Raw genomic sequence first — 14,891 nt, 5'->3', positions numbered from 1 at the left:
CTGCTGCTACTGCTGCTACTGCTGCTGCTGCTGCTGCTGTGTCTCTTCCTGGAGCAGTTGAAGGCCTTTGTCCCGCTGCTGCTGCCTTAAAGCCTAATTTACTTCCATTTAATTTAATTCATTTTCTTCGTTTTGCCTTTTTGGTGTTTTTTGTCCTCGCTGCTTCCTTTTCGAGGTGTACGTACACCCCAGAGGTGCTCTTGGCTTGCTTTTGCCTCCCCTCTCAGACTTTAAATACATAAATGACTAAATAGTTAGCAACCAAGTAAATAATCAAATGAAACATTTAATAGATGATATGGTGTTTCTTCTGTTGCATTGTTCCTGTCTAACCACTCGTCGGCTTCATATTTTGAATTTTAGTTTCTCCAACGCAAAAACAAAGAAGCGGAATCTTCAAGCACGGCAGCAGCAGCAGCAGCTGCTGCTGCTACTGCTGCTGCTGCTGCTGCTGCCCTAGCTGTTGCTGCGGCAGCTGGCCCTAGCCGTTGCTGCGGCAGCAGTTGCTGCCTTTCTCGTTGCCTCCGCAACTCTCGGCACTCACTGGCTGCTGCAGCTGCGGCTGTCACTGCTACTGCTGCTGCTCGTGCTGCAGCTGCTGCTCGTGCTGCTGCTGCTGCTGCTAGGAGCAGCATCAGCTGCAAGCGTTCCCTCCACGAGATATGACAGGAGGGGCCCCAGGGCCCTCAGCCCAATTTGTTGCTCTTGGCCATTCATCGGTAAGCAATTCAGCCTCTTCGCGATCCCGTGCCTGCAGCAGCAGCAGCAGCAGCAGCAGCATCAGCAGTAGCAGTGACAGGAGCAGCAGCAGCAGCAGCAGCAAACGCGGCCGCGTCTGCTGCTGCTGCTTCTGTACTCAGTACTCCAGCTCTTGACCAACAGACGGCTCTGCTCTAGTGCAGCAGCAGCAGCCGCTGCAGCAGCAGCAGGAACAGCAGCATACCTCTAAAGCCGCAGCAACTTGCTCAATGTCTTCTTCGTCTTCCTCGAGTGGCTCATCGTCCTGCAAGTTGAGGCGTGCAGTCACCGGAAAACCCTAAACCCTCAACTCTAAGCGTAAACCCCAAACCCTAAACCCTAAACCCTACAACTCACCGCGTAGAGCTCTTCGTATTTGCTGCCGGGTGTCGGCGCCTCCTCTGACGAAAAACGGGCGACCCGAAAACCCTTGAGAGGGTCTACACGGGGCAATTTCTGTAACGAAACCCCAAACCCTAAACCCTAAACCCTAAACCCTTAAGCATAAACCTGAAACCTAAGCTCGAACCCTGAGCCCTTAACCCTAGTCATGGTTTCTCAAGGTATCAAGCATGGATTTAACGCTCCGCCAATCGTCCTCCTGCGTAAACCCTAAGCTCTAAACCCTAAACCCTAAACACGAAACACGAAACCTTGAGCCCTAAGTCTAAACCTTCAGTCCTAAATCTCAAACCTCAAACCCTAAACCCTCACCAAAAGGCCCTTGGGCTCGCTGGACCAGACCCACTTGGCTGCCAACTCTCGAATTCGCTTCTGAAGACAAGCAATGGAGCACAAACCCTAAACCCTACGTCTAAACCCTAAACCCTAAACCCTGAAATCTGGACCTTGTGCCTTGTAGCCCTTGTTGAAAGCCTTCAGAATGCCAGCCCAAAACCGTAAACCCTAAACCCTAAACCCTAAATTGCAAGCCGTACAGCGCCAGGCGTTCGCCGCGGCGCAGCCAACTCCGAACCCAAAACCCTACATCATAAACCCAAAACCCTAAACCCTGAATCCTAAACCCTCGCGGACTCTGTCGAATTTAGCCGCTCTTTCCCTAGCCTTGATCTCTAACCACTCATCTGCCCAGCCCGGCACAGGCACTGGGGGCGGCGCTGGGCGGCCGTCTGGGGTGGCATAGCGGGGCAGCCGCTGCTGCTGCTGCTGCTGCAGCTCGAACAGCAGCTGCTGCAGCGCCTTCAGAGTTATTAAGATCATGCGATGCTTCAGTAGCAAATAGGCATTCACGCCCTGAGCAGCAGCAGATTACATATTCCCAAGAGCGCACGAGGGTTTAGGGTTTTTGCGGCCCAGAGGTTCATGCCTGCGAGGATTTAGGGCTTAGCAGGGCCTCGCCGCTCGTGCTTGCGGCATAGTGCATACTCGCTAGGGTTTAGGGTTTAGGGTTTCCTGTGGGCTCAATCTCTCAGGCTGCCGACTGAATTTAGGGTTTAGGGCTTGCTGGTTTTCAGCCCCGCCCGGCGGGGTCGAGCGCAAGCGCCTGTGCCTCACGACCTAGGGCTTAGGGTTTAGGGTTTAGGGTTTAGGGTTTAGCCACCGCCACGTCCGTCCGCCGCACGCCAGTGATGTGCGCCGTCGCCCAGCGGCAGTTTTCGTTGACGTCGTTGTGGCCCTCGTGGATCAGCAGCGCGCTGGGGCAGTTGCGGCCTGGGAACAAATAATAAAAATAAAATAAAATAAAGTAAAAGAATAATTATTAATTATAAACAATAATTGGAAGAAGCGGCGAAATGGCCTGCTAATTTGGAGTCCATGAGTGCGCGAAAGAGGGAACTGAGCTGGATGCACAGGCGCAGCAGCAGCAGCAGCACTACCAGCAGCAGGATTGGGAGCATCAATAAGAGCAGCCGCAGGAGAGCAGCAGCGGCAGCAGGATAGTCAGCAGACGCAGCAGCAGCAGGATAGCAGCAGCAGCGCTGGCAGCAGCAGCGCTGGCAGCAGCAGGAGCACTAGCAACAGTAGCAACAAAGCCACTTCCAGCAACAGCAGGTCCACTGGCAGCAGCAGCAGAAAAATCATTAGCAGCAGCAGCAGCAAGATCATTAGCAGCAGCAGCAGCAGCTACCGAGGAGCCTCCTGAGGTGTTTGACGCATTTGGCAGTTTTGTGAGAAGTCAAGTTGAAGTCTCTGACAACAATAATTTGGTCTTGAGCAAACTTGGCCGAGAGGGCCTGCTCCACTCCGCGCCACATCACTGTGCAAAACCCCAAACCCCAAACCCTAAACCCTAAATCCTTGACCGCAAACCCCACACCCTAAAGCCTAAAGCCCCCACGCCAAACCCCAGACCATTAGGCCCCACACCCAAACGTTGAAGCACAAACCACAAATCCAAAGCCCTAGACCCTAAAGCCTAGGCGCTAAACCCCAAGATGTAAACCCTAAACCTTAAACACTTAACCCTAGAACCTAAACCCTAAAGACCTAAACCCTAAACCCTAAACCCTCGCTCACGGCGCGCGTTGCACTTGCTGGCCCACGCGTGCGGCCGCAGCGGCCAAGTCTGCACCCCCAAGTACTTCCCGCAGGCCTTTCGCCAGCCCATTCGCGCTCGCCCGGACTTCGCTTGCGGCCGCACCTTTTTGCTGCTGCCCGGCCACTCCCACTTGTAGAGCTGCAGCCGCTCGCTCCAGCCCGCGAGGGAACGCCGGATGTGCCAGTAGACCTGCGCAAACCCCAAACCCTAAACCCTAAACCCTAGACCCTAGACCCGAAACCCGAAACCCGTGAGCCTGGAGGCTGTACGGTGAGGGCTGGAGGCTGAATACTAAATCAGCCGCTCCCTCCAACCTGCCAGCGAACGACGGATGTGCCAGTATACCTGCGTAAACCCTAAACCCTAGACCCTAAACCCTAAACCCTAAACCCTGATGGCTGGAGGCTGAAGGATAAAGGCTGAAGAGTGAGCCCGGAACCCGCCGCTCGCTCCAACACGCCAGAGGACGTCGGTAGTGCCAGTATGCATGCAAAAACCCTAAACCCTAAACGCTAAACCCCAAAGGCTAAAGCCGAAACCCTAAACCCTAAACCCTAAAGGACGAACCATAAACCCTAAATCCTAAACCCTGAAAGCTGGATCTGAAACCCTGAACGCTGAAGGCTGAAGCTGGAACGCGAGGGAGCAGCCCTTCGTACCAACCAAGATAAATGCACTGAACAACATCTGCCAGGAACCCAGAAACCCTAAACCCTAAACCCTAAACCTTGAATTCGAAACCTTCAGAGCTGAACAGTGAAGCCCGAATCCCGAACAAGCAACCTTTGGAACGAACCAAAATGAATGAGCCGGACACCCTCTACCCCGAAAAAAGAAACCCGAAACCCTAAACCCTAAACCCTAAACCCTAGACCCCGAAGCCTAAACCCTAAACCCGCGTCCCAAACTCGCAACCCTTGAAACGAACCAAAAAGAATGGATCGGCGAATGCCCATTCCCTACCCTGAAGCGTCAAGCATGAAACCTGAAGCCTAAACCCTAAACTCTAAACCCTAAACCCTAAACCCTAAACCCTAAACCCTAAGCCCTAAGCCCTACAGGCTCATGCCAGCAGCCTGGCTTTTGGCAGGCAACGGGCTCCACAGACAGACCCCACTCGAAACACTAAACCCTAAACGCTAAACCCTAAACCCTGAACCCTGAACCCTAAACCCTCAAGCTCAAAATCTAAATGCGCAGCATCTAGTCTTAAACCCTAAACCCTTAACCTTTGAACTTAAATCCCAAGAAAAGACTGGCAGGTGTGAGAAGACCCCATAAACCAAAACCCTAAACCCTAAACCAGGAAACGGCTGCGCACCTGGTGCAAAATGTCGGGCCTCAGTGGCTGACCAAACACCTCAGACGGAACTTCTGAAGACGCAAGCAGCAGCAGCAGCAGCAGCAGCAGCAGAACTAGCACAGAAAGAGAAAAATGCAGCAAACAGCAGCAGCAGCAGCAGGGCAGGGAGGAGTGCAGCAGCGCTAAATCTGCAGCAGCGACTAAACGGAAGGCGGCGAGAGCTGCAGCAGCAAGAGCCACAGCAACAAGAGCAGCAGCAAGCGCACCCCCAGAAGGAGAACCAGCAGCAAGAGCCACAGCAGCAAGTGCAGCAGCAGCAGCAGCAAAAGCAGCAGCAAAAGCAGCAGCAACAGCAAGGCAGCAGCGGCAGCAAGAGCAACAGCAAAAACAAGAGCAGCAGCACTGGCAAGAGCAGCAGCCGCCGCCGCCGCAGCAGCAGCAGCAGTAGCAGCAGTAGCAGCAGCAGCAGCAGCAGCTTGCCTATATACTCAGTGGGCTGCTGCTGCTCCCCCTCCCAAGCCTCAAAAGAATTGACCGGCAGCAGCAGCCGCGAGCCAAAGCCGACCACCGGCACTGCCCAGTTGTGTCGATACACCGCACTCAGGTCAATGCTGCTGCTGCTGCTGCTGCTGCTGTTGCTGCTGCAAGTAGTGGGGTCACCACTGCTGCTGCTGCAGGCGCTGTGGCCGCTGCTGCTGGCGCCACTGCTCCAAATCGTACTGTTGCTGCTGCTGCTGCTGCTCACGCTGCCGCGACTTGGAATTACGCCGCTGCTGTTGCTGCTGCTGCTGCTCCATGATGGAGCACAAGCGGCTGCTGCTGTGCTGCCTGCCTCTGCTGCGGCTGCAGCAGCAAAATGCCTCACCTGGGAGCAGCACTGGCTTGAGGGGATCCGCTCCCTAACATTTCTGGTGCAGCAGCCCCCGTTGTTCCTTCTGCTGCTGCAGCTGCTGCTGCTGGGATGACAGCAGCAGCAGTAGTTGCTGCGCTGCATCCAATGCCGCAGCCTAATTGCCTCTGCGTTGCCCGCTGTGACAGCCAATGCGGCCCCTACTGCTGTCAACAGGGCCCCTGCTGCGGTCAACGGGGCCCCTGCTGCAGCAAATCGGGCCCCTGCTGCAGCAAATGGGGCCCCTGCTGCAGCAGCCGCGGCCCCTGCTGCAGCAAATGGGGCCCCTGCTGCAGCAGCCGCGGCCCCTGCTGCAGCAAATGGGGCCCCTGCTGCAGCAGCCGCGGCCCCTGCTGCAGCAAAGGGCCCCCGCAACAACGGGCGGAGCATCGCCTGGAACCTCCTTTGAGCTTTATCCCGTGGGCTTGTGGCACAGGGCTGTGAGCAGCAGAAGCAGCAGCAACAGCAGCAGCAGCAGCAGCAGTAGCAGCAGCAGCAGGAAGGACTGTTGCTGCTGCTGCTGGGGAAGCGTGTGCGTCGAGTACTTCTCGGGGTTGTGAAAGCATGCCAAGATTACCTATGGCACAATAACTCGGGGTCTAGGGACTAGGGTTTAGGCTTTAGGGATTAGGGTTTAGCGTTTAGGGTTTAGGGCTTGGGGGACCAGAGGAGGGGCCCCAGCCCTTCTGCGTCCAGGGTCGGCCGCAGCTGCTACCGGTGCTTGGGTGTCTGTACAGCTGGCGGCTACTGCAGCTGCTGCAGCAATTTGTGGCTGCAACAAAAGAGTTTAAATGAAACAGGAAGCAAATATGAAATAAAAGAAATAAAACTTTAAAATGAAGTAAAACTTTATTGCAGCTGAGATGTTCGGCCAACGAGACAGGCCCTTGTGGCGCAATCGGATAGCGCGTTGGACTTCTAATCCAAAGGTTGCGGGTTCGAGTCCCGCCGGGGGTGCTCTCGCTTTTCGCTAAAGGTAAAAGTAAAAGGGACCTTTTTAAGTTTATTTGGCATTTCAAATTCGATTTAAATTCCTTTTAATTTGCAAAATCGGAAAAATTCGCCGCGGGGTCCACAATGAGCCACATGTGCACGGGCTGAAGGTGCCTGTACACCGCAAAATGCGGTGTACGTACACCCGAAGGCTCTCTTCAGGACTTTCGGAAAAAATTAAAAAGCTGCTGCTTGCCACTTCTTCTGGCTAGCGACACGGAGCCAACAATCCAGAAACGTCAAACCCTAAACCCTAAACCCTCAGCCCGAAACCCCGAGAAATGTAAATCCGTACCCACTGGTAATAAACCCTCAGAGGAAAATGACGGCTCAAGGCACCAGCAGCAAGCCTGTTGAGACTGAACCCTAAACCCTAAACCGTAAACCCCAAACCGTAAACCCTAAACCCTACGGCCTGATGGGGCAGCAAACTTCTGGGGGCCCCACAAGCCCTCATGGCGCAACGGATAGCGCGTTGGACTTCTAATCCAAAGGTTGCGGGTTCGAGTCCCGCTGGGGGTGTTGGTTGCTGCTGCTTAAGTGTATGGTGCTGCCTGCTGCTGCAGCAGCGTTTGCTGTTGCCCACTGCAGTTGCGGCGGTGCTTGTTGCTGCTCGTCGCAGCTGCAGAAGTGTTTGCTGCAGGCTGCTGCAGCTGCGGCGGTGCTTGCTGCTGCTCGTTGCAGCTGCGGCGGTGCTTGCTGCTGCCTGCTGCAGCTGCAGCAGTGTTTGCTGCTGCCTGTTTCAGCCGCAGCAGTGTTTGCTGTTGGCCGGTTGCTGCTGCAGCAACGTTTGCTGCTGCTCTGTTGCAGCCGCAGGCACGCGAATATTCGCACTTGCGCCTATTTCAGATAAAACAGATGCCCTACGCCCTAAACCCCAGCCCTAAACCCTAAACCCTAAACCCTAAACCCTAGCTTTATGAGTTCCGCGTTAAGCTTCGCTGCCGTCTGAGGGACTCCTTCAAGAGTCCTCAAATTCAAAAATCTTCTGCAGCAAAGAGGGCCGGACCCGCAGCTGCTGCTGCTGCCGGCGTTCCTCAGCAGCCCTGAAGCAGCAGCAGCAGCAGCAACAGCAGCAAGACAGAACAGTACAGCAACACCCACGAACATAAGCAGCCACAATGCTGCCTGCGATAGCAGCAGCAGCAACAGCTCGTGCTGCAGCAGCGAAAGCAACAACAGCAGCAGGAGCAGCAAGAGCAGCAGCAGGAGCAGCAAGGCCAGGAGGAGTAGCCAAGCAGGACCAGTACCAGCAGCAAGACCAGTAGCAGCAGCAGCAGCTAAACAAGACCAGTAGCAGCAGCAGCAAGTCCAGCAAAGGCAGCAGCATGAGCAGCGCCAAGAATGGAAGCAGCAGCAGCAGCAGCAGCGAGGCGAAGAGCAGCACCAGCAGCAACAGCAGCAGCAAGGTGAGCAGCAGCAGCAGCAGCAGCAGCAGCAGCAGCAGCACCTTTTTTCCTGCCGCTCCTTCAAGGCCTTGAGCGCCTTGGCCTTCTTCAGTGCCGCCTCTTTTCTCTTTTTGTCTTTATCTGTTTTTGGCTTTCCGAAGTAGCGGCGCTCCGGCAGCAGCAAATCCATGCTGCCTGCGGCAGCAGCAGCAGCAGCACAGGCAACAGCAGCAGCAAGGTGAGGAGCAGCAGCGGCAGCACAAACAACGGCAAGGCGACCAGCAGCAGCAGAAGCAATAGTAGCAGCAAAGTGAGCAGCAGAAACAGCAGACAGACACCAGCAGCAGCCAGACGGGCCGCTGCAGCACCGTGAGCTGCAGCAGCAGCGTGGGCAGCAGCAGCAGCAGCAGCACGATAGTGACCCCAAGGGAAAATCTGACAAAAAGTTGAGGGTCTAGGGTTTAGGGTTTGCGGGTGGGCCAGCCCTAAGCCGTGCAGCCTAACCCTCAAACCCTAAACCCTAAACCAGAGGTTTGGGAGTCAGGGCTAGGTTTGTGGATCCACGAATTAGGGTTTAGGGTTTAGGGTTTAGGATTTACCAGGCAGGTAGACGGGCTTCAGGTTCAGCAGGCGAAGCACCTGGGCGTACCGTTCGAAGTCTCGAGAGCCCAAGTACTGCAGCAACCTGCAGCAGTAGCAGCAATAGCAGCAGCAACAGCAGCAGCAACAGCAGCAACAGCACCAGCAACAGCAGCAGATGGCAAAAAGCACGTTGAGTCTGTGAGCAGCAGCAGCAACTCCAGAAAGCGGGAACAGCAGCAGCAACGTAGCTGCTGCTGCTGCAACTGTGCACTCAGCAGGATCACAGTCCCGCGCAATGAAGCACAGCAGCAGCAGCAGCAGCAAAAGCAGCAGCAGCAGCAAAAACAGCAGCAGCAGCAGCAAAAACAGCAGCGCCAGCAACATAAACAGCAGCAGCAGCAGCAGCAAAAACAGCAGCAGCAGCAGCAGCAGCAAAAACAGCAGCAGCAATAGCAGAAGCAGCAGCAGCAGCCTTACTTGCGGCGCCTGGCCACGAGCACTTTGAGGCCCCTCAGGGTGGAGAAGTCCTTTCGGTGCTGCATCATGTGCCGAGTCAAGTGGCTGATCCTGAAAAGCCCCAAACCCTAAACCCTAAACCCTAAACCCTAAACCCTAAACCCTAAGCCCGAAACTCTAAACCTCAGATCAGTTCGAGCAGCGCTATCTCAGAGCTGCAGCTGCTGAGGGTCGGCAGAGCACGTCTAGAAGTCCAGGGTGTAGGGTTTTGGGTTTAGCGTTAGGGTTTAGGGTTTAGCGTTAGGGTTTAGGGTTTAGGATTTGAATTGCCTCGCTGTTAAGATTCCAATCTGGGCCTCGCTGCTGCCCGTATCCCTCGGGTGTCGCTGCAGCGCCAGGCGATTTGCTGCAGCCAGCAGCTTCTGCGTTGCTGCCTGCACATGCAAACCCTAAACCCTAAACCCTAAACCCTAAACCCTATACCCGAAACCCTAGGCTCTAGGCCGCACAGAAGACGCGCGGGAGCAGAGGCGCCGCTCTTTGTATCAGCAGCACGCAGTTAACGAGGCGGCTTCTGCTGCTGCTGTTGCTGCTGCTGCTGCTGTTGCTGCTGCTGCTGCTGCTGTTGCTGCTGCTGCTGCTACTGGGGTGTACGTACACCTGAAGGCCTCAAGTGTTCTTTTGAAATCCCCGAAAACTCCTCCTCGTCTTCATCAGCTGCAGCCAAACCCTCTGCTGCTCGCTGCTCGCTGCTGCGTTGGCGCTGCTTTTGCGGCTGCTGCTGCTGCTGCTGTTGCTGCTGCTGCTCTTGCAGTGCTTGGTGAGCAGCTGGCGCTACTGCAGCCTCCGCTGCTGCTATTGTGGACTCGGGCTCGTCTAGACTGTCTGGGTTCAGGCCCTTTTCTGCTGCTGCTGCTGCTGCTGCTGCAGCGCTTCGCGGCAGTGTCCTCTTGCTTGAGAAAGCGCACTCAGCAGCAGAAGCAGCTGCTGATGCTGCTGCTTCTCGCAGCAATCTGCTGCTGCGTTCGCATGCCAAAAAGGCGAGGAACGGACACGCTGTGTGCTGCACAAGGACTGCTGCTGCTGCCGGCTGCTGCAGCAGCAGCAGCGTCAGCAAGAGCAGCAGCAGTGAAAACGGCTGCCGCTGCTGCCGCTGCTGCTGCTGCTGCTGCGGCATGGCTTTCTTACAAACCCGAACGGCGCCTCTTACGCCCCACTAGTCAGGGGGCCCCCAGGGGCCCCTACAGCAGCAAAAGGGGCCCCCCCGCCTCTTTGTGTCTCTTGTTAGATCTGTGTCTGTGTGGCCTCAAAAGGCGTTGCAGCAGCCTGCAACAGCAGCAACAGCAGCTGCCGCAGCTACGGCTGCAGCGGCTGCTGCAGCTGCTGCTCACCTGCTGTTGAGTACCAGCAGAAGCAGCAGCAGCAGGAACGCTGCTGCTGCAGCTAGTTAGTGTACCTGCGGGCTTTTTAAGTCACTTTTAACAAAAAATATTCAAAGACAGAAACACCCACTTCTTCAGACTCCCTGAAGTTAGGGGTTCAGCCGAGGGGCCCCACGGGGGGCCCCCGGGGGCCCCCAGAGAGGGGGCCCCTGCGAGGGGCCCCCTACGGGCCCCCTCTGATTAATTGAAAGTTGTTGCTGCTGCTGTTGTGCACGACTTGATGGTGAGGAAGGGAGACTGGCGGTGCTGTGGACAGCAGCAACAGCAGCTACGACAGCAGCAACAGCAGCAGCAGCAACAGCAGCAGCAGCAACAGCGTCAGCAGCAACAGCGTAGGCAGTAGCAGCAGCGAGTGCAGGCTTGTACGAGAGAGCAGCACAGACTAGGAGAGGCATGCGGCAGCAGCAGTTGTCGCAGCAGCTGCTGCTGTCGTTGTTGCTGTTGCTGCTGCTGCAGTGATGTCGGGTCTGCTCTTAAGACGCAGCCTCCTGCTGCTTGCAAATGGCAGCAGCGTCAGCAGCAGCAGTGGCAGCAGCTGCTGCTGCGGTGCCTCTTTGCGCTTGCTGAAGAGTGCTGTCCCTCAGCAGCAGCAGCAGCAGCAGCAAGGGCGGCCATGGCAGCAGCAGCGGCAGCAAGTGACCCTCCCCAGCACCCCCTGCAGCAGCAAGCCCCGCGTTTCGCCGCGCAGCAGCCGCAGCAGCAGCAGCAGCAGCAAGGGCTTCTGCGATCGCCGCTTGCTGCGCGCAATTGGAGGCCGCGGGGGCTCCGGCTGCATGCATTTCATTAAACATATTCAGCAGCACTTAATGGGCCCCGGGGAGCCTTCGGGCGGCTGCGGGGGGGAGGGGGGCCCCGTGCTGCTGCGGCTGCGGGGGCCCCCCCGGGGGCCCCCCACGGGGCCCCGCGGGGGGCCCCCCGGGGGACCCCCCACTGCAGCAGCAGTAGAGGACCTCAGCAGCCTCAGGGGCCTCGTAGTGGGGGGCCCCGGGGGCCGGGGGGGCCCCCGCTACAGCAGGGGGGCCCCCGGGAGAGCAGCAACAGTTTGGCTGCCGAGCAGCTGCGTAGTCTGGAGAGTTGAAGAAGGGTACGGGGGGCCCCCAGAGAGGGGCCCTCCGGGGGTCCCCGAGGGGCCCCCTGAGCGGCCCCCTCAGGGGCCCCCTGAGGGGGCCCCTGAGGGGGCCCCTGAGGGGGGCCCTGCGGGGGCCCCTGAGGGGGGCCCTGCGGGGGCCCCTGAGGGGGGCCCCCCTGAAGGCGAGGTTTGTGTGGGGGGAGGTGATGAGGTGCCAAAGGCGAAGCTGAGGCTGAGGTTTCTGGGGCTGCTGGACCCCGCTATGGCTGCTGCTGCTGCTGCTGCCCGCAGCGGCAGCAGCAGCAGCAGCAGCAGCCTTGAGAGCGTGGCTGCTGCTGTGCTGCAGCTGCTGCAGCCCCACCTGTTTGCCCAGGAAATGGTAGCAGCTGCTGGGGGCCGAGGGGGGCGGGGCAACAGCCGCAGGTGTCCGTACACTGCAGAGGGGGGCGAAGAGGGGCAGCAGCAGCTGCTGCTGCTGCAGCTGCAGCTGCTGGCAGATGCTGCACTTGTGGGGCTCCCCAGCGCAGGGAAGTCTTTGCTGCTGTCGGCGCTTTCCCGCTGCAGCGCTTTTGCTGCTCCCTGGCCCCACAGCACCACCAAGCCCCAAATAGGCCACATCATGCTGCAGCAGCAGCAGCAGCAGCAGCAGCTCGAGGGAAGCAGCAGCATCTCAGTTGCAGACCTTCCCGGGCTGCTGCCAGGAGCCACCAATGAAATGGCTCGCTGCGCAGCAAGACATGCAGAGGGGGCGAAGCTAATTTTGTTTGTGGTTGATGCTGCTGCTGCTGCTGGTGCTGGCAGCAGCAGCAGCAACAACAGCAGCCAAGGGAGCCTGCTGGAGACGGTGCAGCTGCTGCAGCAGCAGCTGCTGCTGCAGTCGCCGCTGCTGGCAGCAAAACCTGCTGCCATTGTAGCCACCAAGTGCGACCTAAGGCCCCACCGGACTCTGCAAAAAGTTGACGAGCTGTGGCACCAGCAGCAGCAGCAGCAGCTGCAGCAGCAGCCGGAGATAAAGCAGCAGCTGCAGCGCCACTTCGACAGGCTCGTCGAGCAGCGGCACAAGGAGCTGCTGCAGCTGCAGTGGGACTCCCCACGGCAGCAACAGCAGGAGCAGCAGCGGCTGCAGCAGCAGCAGCAACTCGTGCAGCAGCTGCTGCAGCACTTGCAGCTGCAGCAGACACTCCCTGTCATCCCCGTCAGTGCCCGGGAGGGTATGGGGCTGCAGCGCCTCGTGCTGCTGCTGCAGCAGCAGCTGCAGCAGCAGCAGCTGCAGCAGCAGCGCGCTGTCTTGAACTTGCTGCTGCTGCTCGAGTGGTCTCTCTGCACTGCGCCTCCAGAACCATAACCCTTCATCTAAACCCCAATTTCTAAACCCTTTCCCAAACCCTAAACCCTTCTCTAAACCCTCGGCCTTATTCTAATGGCTAGGTCCGAGGCCCCGCCCCCTAGCCTAAACCCTAAACCCTAAACCCTAACCTGTCTTTGCCTAGTTAAAAGATTACGAATTAATCTAGCAACAATGTGCGACTCTAACAAACACCAGCTGCTGCTGCAGCAACAGCAGCCGCTGGTGCTGCTGCAGCTGCTGCTGCATGCATTTCTGGGGCCCGCGGCCCCACAGGCGCCTCGTAGGGGCCCTGAAGGAGCTGCTGAAATAAAAATAAAAAATAAAAACATATTCCGCTGATTTAGAGTTTTGGAATTTGGCCTTTCAGCAGCAGCTCTTTGGGAGCCTCTGCTGCTGCTGCTGCTGCAGCGGCAGGGCGCTGGGCGAAGGCCTCTTCTCCTTCGCATTTAAACCCGCTCTAGGGTTTAGGGTTTGGGCTCTAGGGTTTAGGGTTCAGGATTTTAAGCTCAAAAGAGGGCTTACACTCCTTTTTGCAACTCGCTGCGCCGCAGCAGCAGCAGCAGCAGCTCCGGCAGCAGCGGCAGCAGCAGCCGCCGCATTATAGTAGCAGTTAGAACAGCACCAGCAGCAGCGGCTGCACTGTAGCAGTGTCTACAGCAGCAGCAGCCACAGAAGCTACAGCAGCAGCGGCAGCGCAAGCAGCTACAGCAGCAGCAGCAGCTACAGCAGCAGCGAGACTTACAAGAAGCAGCAAAGATGAGAATTGAGAAGTGCTGGTTCTGCTCCAGCAGCATTTATCCCGGTAAACCCTAAACCCTAAACCCTAAACCGTAATGTGAGCAGGGGAGGCCCCGCTGCAGCTCTTCCGGGCTTTAGAGCCTTTCTTGCTGTCGAAGTTTGAGGGCCCTATTTATTATCATTAATTATTTAATCTTTTTGAATTTATTTTATTTTATTTTATTTAAAATCAATTTGTTTATTATTCATTTTACTTACTGTTTATCTGTGGGCCTACATGTATTAGAGGCGCCCGAGGGCCCCCGCTCTGGCTGCTGCTGCTGCTGCTGCTGCTGCTGCTGCGCTGCAAACCGGTGTCGGCCTGGGTTTAGGGTTTAGGGTTTAGGGCCTAGGGTTCAGGGGTCAGGGTTTACAGTGAAGAGCCCAGGACGCAGGCTTTACAGGGTTTAGGGTTTAGGGTTTAGGGTTTAGGGTTTAGGGTTTGGTGCAGGGCACGGGATAGTGTTTGTGCGCAACGACGCGAAGATGTTTCGCTTTTGCCGCTCGAAGTGCCACAAGCTTTTCAAGGCAAAAGGAAACCCCAAGAAGTTCAAGTGGACCAAGGCCTACAGGAAGGCTCGCGGTAGGGTTTAGGGTTTAGGGTTTAGGGTTTAGGGTTTAGGGTTTGGGGCTTGGGGGTGGGGGGGCGGGGGGGGGTGTCAGCTCGGGGGCTGCTGCGTAAGGGTTGGGGCTACTGCAGCAGCAGCTGCTGCTTTCACTGCTGCTGCTGCTGCTGCGCTCACTGCTGCTGCTGCTGCTGCTTTGCTCACTGCTGCTGCTGCTGCTGCTGCTGCTGCGTTCACTACTACCGCTGCCTCCACCGCTGGTGCTGCCGCGCTCACCGCTGCTGCTGCGCCCCTGCTGCTGCTGCGCCCACCGCTGCTGCTGCGCCCACCGCTGCTGCTGCTGCTGCTGCTGCAGGGAAGGAGCTGACGGAAGACAGCACTTTTGACTTTGAGCAGCGGCGGAATGAGCCAGTGCGTTATAACAGAGAGCTGCTGCAGCAAACTGTGGGGGCGCTGCAGCGGATAGCAGCAATTAGGGAAAGAAGAGCAGCAGCACATTACCGCAGCAGAATGCTGCGGGCCTTTGTGGAGGGGAAGCAGCAGGAAAAGGCGGAGAAGCTGCTGCAGAAGCACAGCCGCCTGCTGCAGCAAATGGAGCTCCAGAGCAGCAGCAGCAGCAGCAGGAAAAGCATCCGCGCGCACGCCCTGCTGCACAGCGACGAAGAGCAGGAAGACAAAGAGCAGCAGCAGCTGCAGCAGGAGGAGCAGCAGCTGCAGCAGCAGCTGCAGCACGAGGAGCAGCAGCAGCAAGACGTGGAGGAGATGGACCTAGATGAAGCAACAACGAAAAGAGGCAAACAAAAGATCAAGAAGCTCCTCAAAGTCTAAAGCTGCTTGTTG

General features: G+C 57.3%; 5 protein-coding genes across 5 annotated transcripts; 2 read left to right on the top strand and 3 right to left on the bottom strand.

Moving 5' to 3' along the window:
- Positions 1-634: 634 nt before the first annotated feature.
- Positions 635-5,820, bottom strand: ETH_00004900 (50S ribosomal protein L4, putative; the record flags this gene model as incomplete). Its single annotated transcript, XM_013372371.1, has 10 exons — positions 635-751; positions 944-1,003; positions 1,096-1,194; positions 1,453-1,512; positions 1,774-1,992; positions 2,300-2,409; positions 2,828-2,956; positions 3,217-3,427; positions 4,560-4,612; positions 5,022-5,820. The coding sequence occupies 10 exons, from the start codon at positions 5,818-5,820 to the stop codon at positions 635-637; spliced, it is 1,857 nt and encodes a 618-aa protein (XP_013227825.1).
- Positions 5,821-7,384: 1,564 nt separating this feature from the next.
- On the bottom strand, positions 7,385-8,938 carry ETH_00004895 (uncharacterized protein; the record flags this gene model as incomplete). The annotated part of the gene is made up of 4 exons (XM_013372370.1): positions 7,385-7,469; positions 7,874-8,006; positions 8,411-8,496; positions 8,871-8,938. 4 exons carry the CDS (start codon positions 8,936-8,938, stop codon positions 7,385-7,387), a joined length of 372 nt encoding a protein of 123 aa, XP_013227824.1.
- A 225-nt stretch (positions 8,939-9,163) lies between these two features.
- ETH_00004890 (ribosomal protein S15, putative) lies at positions 9,164-10,026 on the bottom strand (the record flags this gene model as incomplete). The annotated part of the gene is made up of 2 exons (XM_013372369.1): positions 9,164-9,283; positions 9,508-10,026. The coding sequence occupies 2 exons, from the start codon at positions 10,024-10,026 to the stop codon at positions 9,164-9,166; spliced, it is 639 nt and encodes a 212-aa protein (XP_013227823.1).
- Positions 10,027-10,749: 723 nt separating this feature from the next.
- Positions 10,750-12,705, top strand: ETH_00004885 (GTP-binding protein, putative; the record flags this gene model as incomplete). Its single annotated transcript, XM_013372368.1, has 1 exon — positions 10,750-12,705. One exon carries the CDS (start codon positions 10,750-10,752, stop codon positions 12,703-12,705), a length of 1,956 nt encoding a protein of 651 aa, XP_013227822.1.
- Positions 12,706-13,464: 759 nt separating this feature from the next.
- Positions 13,465-14,879, top strand: ETH_00004880 (60S ribosomal protein L24, putative; the record flags this gene model as incomplete). Its single annotated transcript, XM_013372367.1, has 3 exons — positions 13,465-13,510; positions 13,937-14,068; positions 14,407-14,879. The coding sequence occupies 3 exons, from the start codon at positions 13,465-13,467 to the stop codon at positions 14,877-14,879; spliced, it is 651 nt and encodes a 216-aa protein (XP_013227821.1).
- Between the last annotated feature and the right edge of the window lie 12 nt (positions 14,880-14,891).

This window comes from Eimeria tenella, genomic scaffold (genome assembly GCF_000499545.2).
Source record: "Eimeria tenella Houghton genomic scaffold, Eth_scaff1, whole genome shotgun sequence".
Lineage (NCBI taxonomy): Eukaryota > Apicomplexa > Conoidasida > Eucoccidiorida > Eimeriidae > Eimeria > Eimeria tenella.
This window is presented reverse-complemented; position numbering and strand designations above follow the sequence as displayed.